Below are 16773 nucleotides of genomic sequence, written 5' to 3' on the forward strand. Positions count from 1 at the left end.
AAACTCTTATCCTCCCGCCGAGAATACAATGTCCCCTGGATTGCAACTCGCCGCATCCGCATCATAGCTTGCGTGCCCTACAAAGGTACAGAAAGACGGAAAAGTTTGCCGAAAGGATATAAAAATAAATTAAAAAGAGATTTTCCCGTTTTACCAGTGTGTTCCGAAAAACTTCCAACCCTGGACGGATCCCAGCCAGTTCAGCACACCGAATGATTGGAGCGGGTCGCTAGAGACGTACTCTGTCACCGTGTACTTCTGGGTGGGTTGAGTAGAATGTGGCGGGGATCGAAGTTTCGGACTCTGTTCAATTTAATTTTATCGCTTAACTAAACCAACCTTTCCCTATCCCGGAGGCATCCCAACGTATATCCTTTGTTGCGACGGGCTTTTAATGGTTCCCGGTGATGGTGTATTGAGTAGCTTTCTATGGTCCAAAGGAGGGAAAAAGTCGAGATAATTCTTTGCACCGTTTTTTTAATGGTTTTAATGTACATATCACACCCAAAACTGGGATTTTGTTGCCCTTCCGTTTTAGAAGTGAAGAAGAAGGACCACAAAAAAAAAAACTTTGAAAATGAAGTCCACCGAAAAATAGACAATGGAAACCATTTTCCCCAAACGCTAAGTGAAAGTGTCATTTTCGCGAGCTAATGAAAATGGAACCATTGCCGGATATGTATCCCGGATCTGATAAGCAATATCCGAGTTTCGCGCTAATGGATCGGAGAAGGTTTTGCGGGGCGAGAAAATTAATCCATTTGAAGAAGAAGAAGATGAGAAAAAAACGTTCCAATCCAACCAACAGTTGTCAGCGCGCTTTCGATTTGGCTGTTCGTTGTTTTAAATGGTATGCAATGGTCTTTTTGTCTCGCGTAGCTGCCACTTGCGACTCTGATTGATGGTCACCGGGAGAAGATACGGAGTAAAACGGACAGATTTTGGCTATAAATCAGTGCACCGTTCTTTTAGTGCACAGGAACGTCCGCTAGATGGTGGAAAGGTTTATTAGCTCCAAAAAGGCGTTATAATTCTACCCTCGATAGCCTCTTGGCACGATTACAACGCTGTAATTGAGCTTCTATTCTTCGGTTTCTTTACCATCGAGGGAATGAATTATTGAGCAGCCTGTGTGTAGTAATGAGTACCGCTTTATCGGATGATTTCTGCTCGATTTGCAACTTACAGGCCCGTGCGGAGGTTCTAATCGATATGCGTTTAATTTTGTGTTTAACAGGCAAACAGAAAACCCATCTCGGGGAAGAGAATGTCATCAGAGTGATCTGAAGAATGCAAGTCAGGGAGATTAGTTTATCTTTTCAGCAGTAGCCGTTTGGAGAAGGCGGCAAATTTATCATCCCAGCTAACTCTGGACAAGATTTGACTTATAGCACGCAAACCCCACCGGAGTAAGTTTTGCTGTTTACCGAACGCAAACATTTGTCTATGCTGCAAGGCCATTGTGCAGCAATCGGACGATCTTCGGGCGAAGAATGCATCTCACAAAACTGGGCGCACCATTTCGAAGCGGATGTGCAAAACAGCCCGCCCCTGTTTGCGACGCCTACGCCTACATCGGCCGGATGTACCACTGTGTTCCGTTCAACCAAGATACCGGGCAAGCGTCCCGGATGAGAAAAGATGCACTGGTGCATTGTACGCCTACACTCGTACCCTCGAATCAAGGCTGGACCTTGAGCCATGCACCAGGATTCCGGTTGTATCCGGTGAAAGGGTGATACCAACAGCAACCAGAGTCCCGGGCTGCCGAAGTTTGTTACGGAAATAATTTGAATGTTTGATGTAAGTTTAACCTCCCCCCCTCCCCTGCCTTGGTTGGTTGTCTTTACTCTCAACAGTCGCACGGACAGGAAACTGCTCTGCCTGGTTGCATCGTAGACACACAAAGGGAGACTAAAACCAAAGCCACGATAGAGACGGCTCCGGCTTCCGGACGAGCAACAAGGGGAAACATTTTATCGATGCACCAAACATTCCTGCAGTCAATTCGCCACCCATCCTCTCCTGACATTGTATGTATGTGTGTGTAATCTGTTACGGATTAGTTTCGGGATGTTTTAAACTTACTTGGTGCTGGGCGATTTGGAAAGGATGCGGTCAACGGCTGGTTCTTTCAATTGGTTACAACAGATAATGGGTACAACGTATTCTTGTTTTAAGTTTTTAACTGAATTTCACTTTTTGAATAGTTTATTTTCAATTTATTACAATAAGTCCTATTTATTATGTACATATTTACCGTACTAAACGCTTCTCTCTTGCTCTCCTGCTCTCTTTCTCTTGGTACAGATGCACTAGCTGCAATACATATAGGAGAAGAATCGAGTTCCGTTCCGTTCTCGCAAAACGGACTGTCACTCCATTCTTCCCACAAAACTGGCTCACTTCTTGGTTTTCCTTCCTTTCTTTTTTTTTCTTTCTTCCGTAATGTTTGACAATTTACATATCCCTGAATTAAATACGTACTACTCAACGTTTCCCCGTAACGCTTCCACCTCCCGTGCGCGCTCCGGCACACAACCCCGTTTGGGCTCCGATTTGTGGGCACCTAAAATGACTAGTGAGCTTGTGTGTTTAACCCCCTTTTTTTGGTCCTTCGAGCCGGATCGTTCTCTCCGAAAACGCAATCCGTTCGCATCGAAGCGACACTGAAAGCGGGTGGGTTGTGCGTGAGCCCGGAGCAGCGACACGGTAAGAAGAAAAGAGCACCTACCTACACAGCTACTATCAGACTAAAACGCTCCGCACCTTACCGTTATATATACATCGCTTCTTTTAAAATTCCCCCTTTTCCCCCTTCCCTGCAGCATAAAACTGCTAGTCAAAAACCCAGTCTTAGTATCACGTGCGCCATACGCCCGGTGTGGCAGCTGCTGCTCGCTGGATTCGCCTGTTATCACTGTTGTTCCTACCTACCGTGCCCAAACGCACCATCCCGCCACACAGCAGCCTCACAGTAACCTGACCGTGTTGAGAAAGATCACAAACAGCACCAGCCGCGACACGGCAACGGCGAGCGTCACCCCGCTCGCCAGACTGGCGGACGGGGCCGAGCTGCGGATGGATTTGCTCCGGGCCGCACCCTCGATCACGTTCCACCGGTCATCGTCGTCCTCCGGCGGCCGGTCCAGGCTGATGTCGCGCTCGGTCACGAACCGATTGACGCTGTAGCTGCTGCCACCGGCCATCGTGCCGTGGGCCGACGATGCACCGCCGCTAAAGCTGCATGTTGCCATCGGGCGCCAGATTTTCGTTAGGTTCGGTGCGTACGCATCCACGTTATCGGTGCCCTGTTAAGAGAGAGAGAGAGAGAGAGAGAGAGAGAGAGAGGAAAACCGCACGTTAGTAAAAGGATGTTCCACAGCTCAGGTTGGCCTGTAATCTCCTATCACGCTCACAAAGGTTGAAGTACAGAAACGAATCGGGAAACGGGGACAATGGAAGTGAAAACCTCAATATTTGCATAAAATTGATTTATAAAGTACGATGTAGCGGCTCTTCACGGGGATTCAGATCGAGTGGGAAAGTGTGACCGAAGGGGTAGTAAATTGAATGTTGGGAAAGTTTTACAACCGATTGATCCAAACCCAGTTCGAAAGACGGACCAGAAAGGGCCCAATTTGGGATATTCATTAGTTTCGGAAACTAACATCGTAACATGGAGGTCAATCCGATCTGCTTGACCAATATCGCCGCTTCGAGCTGCTGAGCTACCTACAAGGGTTCTAATTTATTCATCCATCACATTGAAACTTACCGGTATGGGCGTGTTGCGGGCGCTCCAGCACAGCGGCTTGAACGCACCCTTCCGCACGACGTACTGGAAGTCGTTGAAGTTCACGCGCCAATCGTACGTGAGCAGCCGTTCCTCCAGCGTCATGCCCGCAATTTCCGCCGGCGACGCGATCCGGATCGGGTTCGTACCGGCCGCCAGCTCGTTGATGCCGACCGCCCGCAGCACCGTCGGCAGGCTCGGTATCGAGTGGCAGGACGTCAGCTCCTTCTGGCGCGGGTAGTACAGGCTCAGCACCAGGCAGGTTTCGTCTCGCGACGAATAGCCGCCGAGCGCGATCTGCTTCCTGCCCGTACTGTCGTACGTACATTCCGCGATCAACCGATCGCCCGGCAGCGCCTTTACTGGCGTGTGTAGCCGGCGGTACTCCTGGTAGTTGGCGTCCACATTGCCGTCGTGCGCGATCGGTGTCAGCTCTTCCCGCGAGCGCACCTGGCGGAACCGGATCTGCCGGCCCATGCCGTTCGTTTGCATCATCACCGCAAAGATGTTGATGCCGGGCCGGGGAAACGCACGCTGCGTGCACTCCTCGATGCAGTGGCCCTCGGACAGGACCCGATCCTGGCCGGGCGGGATGATGTGCCGCCAGTTCGGCTGCATGCCGACGGACAGTACGCCGGCGTCGTGCTTGCGCAGCGTGGTCGTGTAGTAGAGCCGCAGGCCCGAGTTGTCGACGCGTGGCGTCAGGTCGACCGAGTTGCTCTGGAACCCGGTGTAGTGCGTTTCCATCATGTAGAAGCGGGCCTGGTACGAGTCGAGCGGGTAACCGGCCTCGAGCGGATAGGTGAAACCCTGCGAACAGTGGACGGGAGAAGAGCGGAGAAGAGACGAGCCCAATCAGTTACAATGTACGCTTGGGGGAAATTGGTTGGTGCCACACCTCGGCGAGTTGCTTAACGCGTCACACTACGGGACGCCTGCAGGCAACATCATGCTCGAGAGTGGTGCTTTCTAGGTATCTGTCCTTCAATCAGACGCGAGAAGACATGAAAGCTGTCTCTAGCTTGCGTAACCAAAAAACCCCGCGGGCGCTTCGGCAATCAATCGCTCGCGCGCTCAGCTCCAAAGCGGAGCAATTATTAACTGCTTAAGAGGTTTGATTGATTTTGTTGTATGTTTTTTGCTTCATTGTGTGTGTTGCTTCATTGCCCAGAAGGGGTTTTAAATTGTTTACGCTTTATCTGCTGCTCAAATAGGTATGATGAAATGTTTTCTTTGGAGGTTAGCGGAGAGTGAGTGAGTGATTCACAATTCCCTCAGTAGCACCTGGGTTTTGCTCGTTCACCACCACCGACATCAAAATGAGCAGTTTACACAAAAAATAACATTGAATTCTCTGTTTAACATCTCGCGTCGACAGTCAAACGCCGTTCCATAAATTCAATCGTTTGGCCTGACACTTACCTCCGAACCGCGGGACCACGCAGCGACGATCGAGTTGCACGTCAGCAGCTCCTTCTCCGCCTCCATGCACGAGCGGCCAAACTCGCGCGACATAATCTCCAGCTCCGGCGTCGAGCCCTGACACTCGTACAGCACGATGTGTCTCAGATGGGGAATGTTTGACCGTGACTCAATTACAGGTTCATACTGTGGAGTAAAACGAAGCGAAACCGCACATTAACTACCGAACGAGTTAATCCAACCAGAGAGAAGTGACTTCTACAAACACTTACCCGAATAACGTGATGCTTTCGCACGAACTGATCCAGCTTGAACATCGTACACCAGCGCAGATTATCGTCGGTCTGCGGTATCGGGACGTCCTTGTTCTTCAGCTCGATCGTGCGCGTCCGCGAGTCCAGCTCGATCGGCACCTGATTGACGCGCTGCGTCAGAAAGATCGGCACGGAGTCCTTGAACGCTTCGGTCGGGTCGGGCAGTGTGCCCATCGCCTGCGAACCATTCCTTGGCTCACTGTTGTGGTACATGTAGATGATACGAATGGTGTCATTCTGTTTGGATTGAAAGAGAAAGAGGGAGAGAAAGAAATAAAACCAGAGTCATTAATATTTCAGCTCAATTCAAAGTGCACCGGCAGAGTTACACGTTACAGAGTGGCGCCATCTGGTGACAAGAGTTCATCAAACCTTTTGCAACCCAAAAAGGCGCACCCGGCACAGCACACATTCGCAGCTCAATTATCGGCTTTATTCAGATGTAAATTTATTTAAATCCTCTACCTATACCATGGAAGGAAATCGTTTCCAGAGCACCCGGATTGCCTTCTAAGTGGGAAGGGTACACCCCGTGCTCCAATCAACCGAAACCCCAAAACCTCCGAAAAAAGGAGTTCTCAGGCATTCTGATGCGGAGGGCTACACTTTTTTTTGCGCTGTAAAAGCAAACACTGATGAGAATTTTATGATCCCATCCAACATCCCGACCGAGGTGATACCGATGTGGCAACATTTGAAATACTGTCCAACAAAGAAATCAAGCAAGCAAGTAGTAGTGGTTGGCGTTGGAGTTGATGCTGAATGATGCATTCGCGCCGTCCAAACCAACCCTGCGCTCGGGATGGAATGGACACGCGCGGGAGTGGCCCTTAAGCGATTTATAATTTGAATTTGCATTCATAACAGTGCGCACAATTTTTGCCATTTGCATAAATTCATCATCGTCTCGGCTGAGGTTGAGGTTTACCCCAGGAACTTCAGCAAACGAGCGAATGGTTGGGATTTGAAACAAAGGAACAACCTAACAGAACGCACACACAAAAAAAGTGATAAAGTTACACTCGATTTCTTTTCCTGCTTCAGCCTCTGGCGCCTTCGGGCGGAGTGTTTGAAGGAGTTTTGCTAACTTTTTTTTTTCGACGAAGGAGATTTATTCTCTCTGTGCCGTCAACAGGAAAAAGTAACAATCCCAGGCAATAATTCAACGTCATAAAGCGCAGGTGAAACTACATCAGCATAACAATTAGCCAGCTGTTGTGTGGCGGAATGCTCAATGATACACGTCTTGAAGTTTGCGTTTTGCTGTGAAAGAATCTTTCCAGCTGTGGAACTCCCCTTTTGGGGTACTCTTCCCAGCCGTCCTATAGATCTCCGAGGCGTGGCGGGAAGGCTAGCGACAAATTAATGCAAATTCCTGACCAATTCCAGGCGACATTCATCGGGTGTAGTAGCATTGGAGCTCATTCCGTGTGGGGAGCATTTTAACCGAGACCCCCGCTTCTTCTTCGTTACCAAACTTACCGTAATCGGCACATCTTGGGCCGTATCGCACGTATCGAGCTTCCGGCGGAACCGCAGCACCGTGTGGGTTGCATTCTCGTACCCGAGCAGCAGTACGTAGTCCTGCGACGAGTCTACGTGTGGTTCGCCGTTACTGTTCTGCTTAAAGTGTCGATCCTGTAAATAAAGCGGAAAGAGTGTAGAAGAAGGCCGTTAGTATATAGTGCTTTGCCTTAAGGAATTGCTTAATAAAGTATGGTTGAATAAATTAAACCCCAACCCGGACGACGTTGCTGTTGGTACGCTGGAGGTTTTTTTTTCGGACGTACGGGACGACGTATACATTATGAAAATCAAGCACCCCAACAAAAAACAACAGTGAGCAAAGCAAGGCTTTGTCAAACAGGTGGTCGTCCACTAACAGGGGTCCTCCCGAACTAGGTCTCGTGTCGCAACAGTGGAAATCGCAACAGTGCCGGGAACCGGTGGTGTTAATTATTTCACACCTTGATGCACAGACACATATACACACAAACACACAAAACCTTCGGGCGCGTATGTTTTTCGTCCCTTTTGGCCGGTTTGGAGTGATGGAGCCTCCCTCGAAGAGGAGCTAAGCGTCCCCTCGTGAAGAGGGTCACTTCGCACCTTAACGGATGGTTTGCAGCGTGGGAGATAATATATCTATTTCGCAAATAAGGCTTCCCGTGTTTTTGAATGTCTTAAGGTGAGAAGCATTTGTTGCTTCTCAAAATGAGTGTGAGCTGCTCATTAGCAACTTGGCTTGGTTGTAACGTTTGCATACAGTGACATCACGATGTGTCTTTTTCTGCTGTCCTCTTTTTACACATGATTTATTGGGCAAATAAAATGAAAAGCCGGTGCGCTTGTTTTGAAGAATCGCCCCACTTACGTCAGCTAATGCACGTTCCGTTTGTCTGTTTACTTCCCTTGCTCGCCCTATAACTCGATCAACTCAAAGATGGGAAGAAAAAAAAATACATGCACGCAAACGGGAACACCTTCGAATGAAGGCTTATCGTGCCGCCAGCAGGCGACAGCAGCAACATCACACCGGGATTAAAAAGTAATTAACTTGCCCCTAGACGCGACGGCCGTACGATCCTAGGGCAACATTCTTAGCACAGAACCAGAATTTGAAAGGCCTGGCGACATGGCAAACGGCGGCGACTGGCCGAAGCTAACCTGAATTTGAAAATCCTAAACATCTAAGCCACTGCCACAGGTCATGTCGTCAAGATGTCGGGACGGTAGGTGATAGTGAAATATTTTTCCACGTTCCGTTGCTCTCTATGCTTCACTTTTCTCTCTCTCTCTCTTTTCTCAATCCCCGGAAGTTCGGTGAGTGTGTGTTTTTAGAAACGAAGAAACAAGTTCACCCAAAAACAAATCCCCATACAGCGTCACCATTCAAGTTTTCTTAGCCAAACTATCCGATGACTTGTGGTGGCCATTCCCGCTATCAGCATGGGACAAGATTAATTGGCTTTTCGGCATACCAAGAAGGGCGTATGGAGGTGGTTTTTGGTGCAAAAATGTTAACACAAAATGTAGGCTAATTTCACTTCCTTCTCCGGTTGATGACGGTTTGCGAAGGAGAAACAAACACTGGGTACAAATTTGAAAAAAAGATATAGCGCCGCATCCCATCGGCAGCGGGACGGCGGTCCGATTTTTTGATTAATTAAAACTCACACACACACACGAACGCGGAAGGTGAAAAGATGCTGTTTCACCAAAGTTAACCATTGGCAAGCGATAATTACAGGACCGTTCCCCGATGCCGAAAGAAACGTTACGAACTGACCATGATCTCCCGGTAGGTAACCCTGTCATCAAACGTTGGCGCTAGTGAAAGTTCGCAAAACCTACATGGTGGTGCTGGAGGGACACTTACACACACACATGTGAAGAAGAAGGTGAAGAAAATAATTCAACTTTTGATTACAGGCCCGCGCGAAGCCTGACCAAAGACCCTGAAGACCCACAAAAATAAGCCAGCCCACTGTGTGGTAGGGTCACAGGGCGCGGGCACAGTTTTATGGCGCTCCACAGCGTGCAGAGCGGTGCGGACTGACCCAGAAAAGTAAAATTAATTCCCCCGTCGGTAGATTACTACTACCGACCGGCGCGCTCGTTTCGGCAGGCGGTGGAATCAATTTCTCTGCGATGCTCCCAGAAGATGTGCGATGCTCTTCTCGTTTGCTGCTGCCCATAAGTCTAAACTTCCGTTCCGAACGGAGGGTCTTCGCCTTCGGTTGGATGTAGCCCCGACGGTCAGAGGCCTCTTTCTAAGACCCATCTGCACCAGCCCGCTCCGACTTCCGGGTTTTATGTGCCTTTTTGATGGGGGCCCGAGCAACCCATCCCACTAGGGTTTTTCGGGGAAGAAGATTGTAGGTTTTGCAGCGGCTCGGGAACCCCGGTAACCACCATCACCGTGGGGAGTTGGGCTTTCGAGCACGAAGCAAACAATCGCCATTGATTGAAATCAATTTCCGCTCCATTTCTTCGCAAGTTTGCTTGCTGACCCGGCGAGCCGGCCGCTGCGTCGATCGATGACGGAAGATGACGGAGAGTGCTGGGGTGTTCGAATTGGGCAAGTTATCGGAGTGTCAAAGTGCGTTGCGGAAAGTGTCAAGTCACTGTGGCTCATGCTTCCGGTTTTGTTGTTTTGCGTCAGCAGAAACAAATCAAGGGGGGCTCCTAGTTGTGCGCAAATGCAATCCTCTGTGGGTTTTGGACAGTGACGGGACTGTTTTTCCAGCTCATACTTATGGTGGCGTGGTTCAAATCAATCATGTTGTTTAAAATTAGACGGAACACAGATTTCAGAATGTTGCGCCGTTATCTGTCTAGCCGCTCGATGGCATCTCGATGGCGAAGCATGGTTTACAACGAAGATATCAGGAAGGAACCGAAAAAGGTTGGAATTTTGTAAAAAGGACACCGACAGACATTTGGAATCGGGAAGAGCAGAAAGGAGGAAATCCATTTTTTCCTTCTCTCTCTCCCTAAGCTCTGAGTTATCGTAAACGACAACCGCAGCAGGGTTAATTGAGCGTAAATCTTTAGAAGGAATCCTAAAACCGTCACCCGCGATAAATGCATACCGTCGGGGCCGTGAGTCACCGCGTGCAGTTAGTTGCCGTGCTCGAATCGAAGAACACAAAGTGCACCCGCTCGTTCTCACGTTGCACCGACGAATGGCACTTGGAAAAAAAAGTTCGATCTTTCAGCTTCAAAGCAATCGCTTCCTTTCGTGGTTGTGGTTTCTGTTGTTTCCCTATTACCCAGAAAACCTCAAAATCGCTACAAATATTTCCATTTTATGTTCACCCTGACTTTACAGAAATTCAGATTATTCGTGTAACGTTGCTGGACTGGACTGTACAAAAGCGAACGAAGCAACGAACGAGAAGAGCTCAAAGCAAAGGGCCCGATCGTCTACTGCACACCGAGGCCAGCCCAAGAAGTAATGTTAATTAAAAGCAATTATTCTTCTTCTCGTCAACGCCAAACGGGCGGCGCGGCTACGTACATGTGTGTACTGCGGGTGCACTCGGCCTTACGGGGTGCGCATCTTACGCATATCTTCGTTGCCTGCCTTGCGGTACTACCATTATAATGGGGGCGCAGCCCGGCAGCTTGTGAAGATCGCTTGAGGGATTTTAGTTGTAGTTTTTGCTCTCCTTCACATTTTCCCTTCACACAAACACAACTCAACCAACAGGTATTTGTGTCTTGTGTGTCTTGTGTACCGAGAGCTACAATAGCCCTCTTTTTTATTGTGGTATTGTGACCAAGGCGCAGCGTCGTAGCTCTTCTTGCGAAGATTTGTCTTCGTGGATGGCGAGATGCAAAGTGAATTAAATGTAATGTGAGTAATTTCTAGTAGCAAAAACGAGCACACCGACTCCACAAATTGGCGAAAGTGTGTACAGCAGCGAGTAGGGTAGATGACGCTGCACAAAGTTTGCTGGCGCCAATCGCTTCAAAACCCCTACCTATAAGGTCTAGACGAGCGCGCGCGCCCCAAGCTGAGTTTGCTGGTACTACCAGCAATATGAACTAATTAATAAAAATTACAAAACTACCAAAGTTACTGTGTAACATCGAAGAAACAGCGCGCGCAAAGAAAAAACTCACTTTCTTTATTGCCAAATGTTAGCCCTGTTATTGGTCTTACAAATGAGGGCTCAACCCCTTGCCACTCCGGGTGCCAAACCGGTGCCGAACAGATAAACCAAAGTCTCGGTATCATTGCCCACACAGCGTCATCATCATTATGGAACTGGAAGGGAGCTGAGCTGATATTATACCCCTGCTTTCCACCAACATATGGCGCAGGCAGGATGTCGAACTCCACACGATAGCCCGAGAGACGACGACGCAGAAGGTTATGATTATTATGACCATACACCCCATGCACCGGGGCTGTGTCGATTGAACCGGGAGCAAACATGTTGGGAAGGCGAAGCAGCACACACACAAAAAACACGGTTCTTATAATGCAGAATATCAAGCAGCTTCTGGTAGGTTATTTTTCTTGCTTAACTACAGCCCCACTCACACACACACACAGACAGTCCCTTTCCCATCATAACTGGTAGCATGGCAGCGGTAGCACCAGTAGCAGCATCAGACGTACTCTTCGCGCCAGAAAAACTTTGCCTGTTTCGCTTCATTCCAATGGATCTCGTCCCGTCTTACGCCTTTACTTTTCATGGCCTGGTGCTCCATTCTGTTTCCTTCTGCCATAAACGCTCCCCCCCCCTTCTCTCTTTCTCACTAAACCGTATGTACCAAATTATTATGACGCTCCGAAACGTCCTCCACTCTGCTATTGCGCCTTTTTGTTTGTCGCCACCGTGGTGGTTGCTGCCGAAACTTGATCGGGATGTTATGATTACACATTCATTGCAAACAAAGCAAAGAGAAAGCGAAGAATATGGTTGACTGTGTGTGTATGTGTGTGTGTGTCCCAATCAATGTGTAACAAAATGAGAGGAGAAACCAGGAGCATTGTCCAGCATTGGCCGGTTTCGATCCTTTGGAGCAGATTGCAATATTGCGAACTGCGCGCACAATATGCTGTAACTTCATTTCGGTCCGTACTCATGACGGTTTTGGAATTGCAATTGGACTGTTTTTTTGTATTCACCCTCCGCAAAAATCTATCACTTGTTTGTGAAACTGAATACCCGCCGCTATTGCTAAGATGATCTATTGCTTGGAAGTTCATCGCAACTCGGAATAACAACCCGTCAGCAGTTTTTACTGCCACCCAGTAGCTCAGAAAAATGAAATCGGACAAATATCGGAGAGATTCTTAAACAGATGTTAGAACAGGAGAGGGAACACTGGAGGTGAGAGGCAAGCAACTGTCATAGAACCCAAGCCAGCCGTCTTCTCATGGATACCAACAGTACCTCGGACACTGGAAGCTTCTGAGCGGATCAAGAGTTCAAACTTTGACGGATCATCGGACATCGGGTTTAACCTGACCACGTGATGAGGCCCTCATCAAAAAGTAGACAAAGAGAAAAAAAAACTTGTTGCCCAAGTAATTTCTATTCCAAAATGACTTTACCAATTGAATTCCGGAGTGCCCGCTTAACATCCCTGCGCCACAAAACAAAAGGGGAGAAAATGATAGCGATGATGATGATGGTATCGTGTCATCTAGAAGGGCGACCTCAACTCAATCTAAATGCTAATGCTGTCTTTGCTTCTGTAACGCACTCACTTCACTCAACTTGGGGCAAGTTCGATTGAGCTGTTCCATCGCACCTGGGTGCGATATGTTCGCAGCTTTTCTGGGTCATTGCAGACAAACCCCGTTCCTGGGCATTGCGAAACTTGCTGCCCAGAGGCAAAGATGGCAGGGAATACAATTCCAGTTTCAGGATTTTCGGGCCACTCTTCACGACCAGCTTTGGCGCCCACCTGATTGAGTTGTTACTGGCGGCTAAGTAGCTCACCGTAATACCTTTTCCGAGTGAACGAGTTCTACGGGCAGAAAGTTTGGGCACGCATTAAAAGGTCCCGCTTGACCTCCACATAATCCCGGTAGCACTCTACCCCGGAAAGCTGCTCACTTCCACACGAGTGCGTTGCGATGCGGCATCGGGAGGGATATTAATGTGAAACCCAAGAGCCAGAACAGTCGAGGCCCGGAGAGTGATAAATCATTCAAATTAGTGACCGAAGCCATAATTTGCATTATGGACCCCAAAGCAGGCCCGCTCTGAATGTGGTCCGTGCAATAAAAGTCGTCCCAAAAGTCGAGAGTCGTGGGCTAAGGAAATTGGAATTTCCGAACCACTTCAGTATAACTCCGAAATGGAAAGCAAAACACACAAAAAAACGAAAACACCACGCTGTATGTTCAGGCGAAAAACTCCCTTAAAATCCGAAAGTTGAAGTTCCTCCTACCAATTAATGTTTTAGAGAGCATCGGCGTCGTCCTTTTTGCCTTTTTTTTCCTCCTTTTGCCATATCTTCTGCCTTGTGCGCTTCCCACACCGGGCTCGTTTGCATGTTCCCGGTGGAAACGGTGCTTTTGTGTTTGTGTGTATATGTGTGTCTGTGTATGTCTGATTGCTTTGTTATGACCAGATATGCGTGTGTTCTGAAGCCTCATCTTCACCACCCTCCAGTGCAAGCGATTCTTTTCTCTTTCTCTTCTTTCGTTGGGCTGCAGCAAGTTTAAGGCAGCAATCGCAAAACTTTGTGCTCACGAAAAACCACCAAAGTAGACGAGGAAGGGATATTGCGTTTACCCAAAATCTCCCCCGGAAATGGACCAAGCGGGGAGGGGAATGCGAATGAGCGGAAAAGGTAAGCAAATCATAAATCTCTATCATTGGGAAATGAGTATTTCTTTTCTCGGGAAGAATAACGAACCCATCCTTTGCTTTCCAGGGGGCTTTCGGGACCATCCCAAAACATTGTGACGTTTATGCGTGCCCCTTTTGTGTTGTTGCTGCTGCTGCTGGTAAGGAATTTCTAGCTTTAAAAGAGAATGAAATGGGAGGGCATTTCAAACCCATGTTCCACCCATATTTTGTGCTTGAGAACTGCAACAGGCTATCAATCATGTTGTTTAAAATTAGACGGAACACAGATTTCAGAATGTTGCGCCGTTATCTGTCTAGCCGCTCGATGGCATCTCGATGGCGAAGCATGGTTTACAACGAAGATATCAGGAAGGAACCGAAAAAGGTTGGAATTTTGTAAAAAGGACACCGACAGACATTTGGAATCGGGAAGAGCAGAAAGGAGGAAATCCATTTTTTCCTTCTCTCTCTCCCTAAGCTCTGAGTTATCGTAAACGACAACCGCAGCAGGGTTAATTGAGCGTAAATCTTTAGAAGGAATCCTAAAACCGTCACCCGCGATAAATGCATACCGTCGGGGCCGTGAGTCACCGCGTGCAGTTAGTTGCCGTGCTCGAATCGAAGAACACAAAGTGCACCCGCTCGTTCTCACGTTGCACCGACGAATGGCACTTGGAAAAAAAGTTCGATCTTTCAGCTTCAAAGCAATCGCTTCCTTTCGTGGTTGTGGTTTCTGTTGTTTCCCTATTACCCAGAAAACCTCAAAATCGCTACAAATATTTCCATTTTATGTTCACCCTGACTTTACAGAAATTCAGATTATTCGTGTAACGTTGCTGGACTGGACTGTACAAAAGCGAACGAAGCAACGAACGAGAAGAGCTCAAAGCAAAGGGCCCGATCGTCTACTGCACACCGAGGCCAGCCCAAGAAGTAATGTTAATTAAAAGCAATTATTCTTCTTCTCGTCAACGCCAAACGGGCGGCGCGGCTACGTACATGTGTGTACTGCGGGTGCACTCGGCCTTACGGGGTGCGCATCTTACGCATATCTTCGTTGCCTGCCTTGCGGTACTACCATTATAATGGGGGCGCAGCCCGGCAGCTTGTGAAGATCGCTTGAGGGATTTTAGTTGTAGTTTTTGCTCTCCTTCACATTTTCCCTTCACACAAACACAACTCAACCAACAGGTATTTGTGTCTTGTGTGTCTTGTGTACCGAGAGCTACAATAGCCCTCTTTTTTATTGTGGTATTGTGACCAAGGCGCAGCGTCGTAGCTCTTCTTGCGAAGATTTGTCTTCGTGGATGGCGAGATGCAAAGTGAATTAAATGTAATGTGAGTAATTTCTAGTAGCAAAAACGAGCACACCGACTCCACAAATTGGCGAAAGTGTGTACAGCAGCGAGTAGGGTAGATGACGCTGCACAAAGTTTGCTGGCGCCAATCGCTTCAAAACCCCTACCTATAAGGTCTAGACGAGCGCGCGCGCCCCAAGCTGAGTTTGCTGGTACTACCAGCAATATGAACTAATTAATAAAAATTACAAAACTACCAAAGTTACTGTGTAACATCGAAGAAACAGCGCGCGCAAAGAAAAAACTCACTTTCTTTATTGCCAAATGTTAGCCCTGTTATTGGTCTTACAAATGAGGGCTCAACCCCTTGCCACTCCGGGTGCCAAACCGGTGCCGAACAGATAAACCAAAGTCTCGGTATCATTGCCCACACAGCGTCATCATCATTATGGAACTGGAAGGGAGCTGAGCTGATATTATACCCCTGCTTTCCACCAACATATGGCGCAGGCAGGATGTCGAACTCCACACGATAGCCCGAGAGACGACGACGCAGAAGGTTATGATTATTATGACCATACACCCCATGCACCGGGGCTGTGTCGATTGAACCGGGAGCAAACATGTTGGGAAGGCGAAGCAGCACACACACAAAAAACACGGTTCTTATAATGCAGAATATCAAGCAGCTTCTGGTAGGTTATTTTTCTTGCTTAACTACAGCCCCACTCACACACACACACAGACAGTCCCTTTCCCATCATAACTGGTAGCATGGCAGCGGTAGCACCAGTAGCAGCATCAGACGTACTCTTCGCGCCAGAAAAACTTTGCCTGTTTCGCTTCATTCCAATGGATCTCGTCCCGTCTTACGCCTTTACTTTTCATGGCCTGGTGCTCCATTCTGTTTCCTTCTGCCATAAACGCTCCCCCCCCTTCTCTTTCTCACTAAACCGTATGTACCAAATTATTATGACGCTCCGAAACGTCCTCCACTCTGCTATTGCGCCTTTTTGTTTGTCGCCACCGTGGTGGTTGCTGCCGAAACTTGATCGGGATGTTATGATTACACATTCATTGCAAACAAAGCAAAGAGAAAGCGAAGAATATGGTTGACTGTGTGTGTATGTGTGTGTGTGTCCCAATCAATGTGTAACAAAATGAGAGGAGAAACCAGGAGCATTGTCCAGCATTGGCCGGTTTCGATCCTTTGGAGCAGATTGCAATATTGCGAACTGCGCGCACAATATGCTGTAACTTCATTTCGGTCCGTACTCATGACGGTTTTGGAATTGCAATTGGACTGTTTTTTTGTATTCACCCTCCGCAAAAATCTATCACTTGTTTGTGAAACTGAATCCCCGCCGCTATTGCTAAGATGATCTATTGCTTGGAAGTTCATCGCAACTCGGAATAACAACCCGTCAGCAGTTTTTACTGCCACCCAGTAGCTCAGAAAAATGAAATCGGACAAATATCGGAGAGATTCTTAAACAGATGTTAGAACAGGAGAGGGAACACTGGAGGTGAGAGGCAAGCAACTGTCATAGAACCCAAGCCAGCCGTCTTCTCATGGATACCAACAGTACCTCGGACACTGGAAGCTTCTGAGCGGATCA

General features: G+C 48.1%; 1 protein-coding gene across 1 annotated transcript in view; it reads right to left on the reverse strand.

Moving 5' to 3' along the window:
* Nucleotides 1–2193: 2193 nt before the first annotated feature.
* LOC120902334 (MOXD1 homolog 2-like) overlaps nucleotides 2194–16773 on the reverse strand; it is a 30454-nt gene continuing 15874 nt past the window's right edge. The window contains exons 3-7 of the mRNA XM_040311009.1: nucleotides 7015–7170; nucleotides 5491–5769; nucleotides 5219–5404; nucleotides 3779–4606; nucleotides 2194–3311 (exon numbers count right to left, since the gene is read on the reverse strand). Of these exons, the coding sequence (XP_040166943.1) occupies nucleotides 2973–3311; nucleotides 3779–4606; nucleotides 5219–5404; nucleotides 5491–5769; nucleotides 7015–7170 (1788 nt within the window). The 3' untranslated portion in view covers nucleotides 2194–2972. The remainder of the gene's footprint in view (nucleotides 3312–3778; nucleotides 4607–5218; nucleotides 5405–5490; nucleotides 5770–7014; nucleotides 7171–16773) is intronic.

This window comes from Anopheles arabiensis, chromosome 3, assembly GCF_016920715.1.
Source record: "Anopheles arabiensis isolate DONGOLA chromosome 3, AaraD3, whole genome shotgun sequence".
In the NCBI taxonomy this organism is placed as follows: Eukaryota; Metazoa; Arthropoda; class Insecta; order Diptera; family Culicidae; genus Anopheles; species Anopheles arabiensis.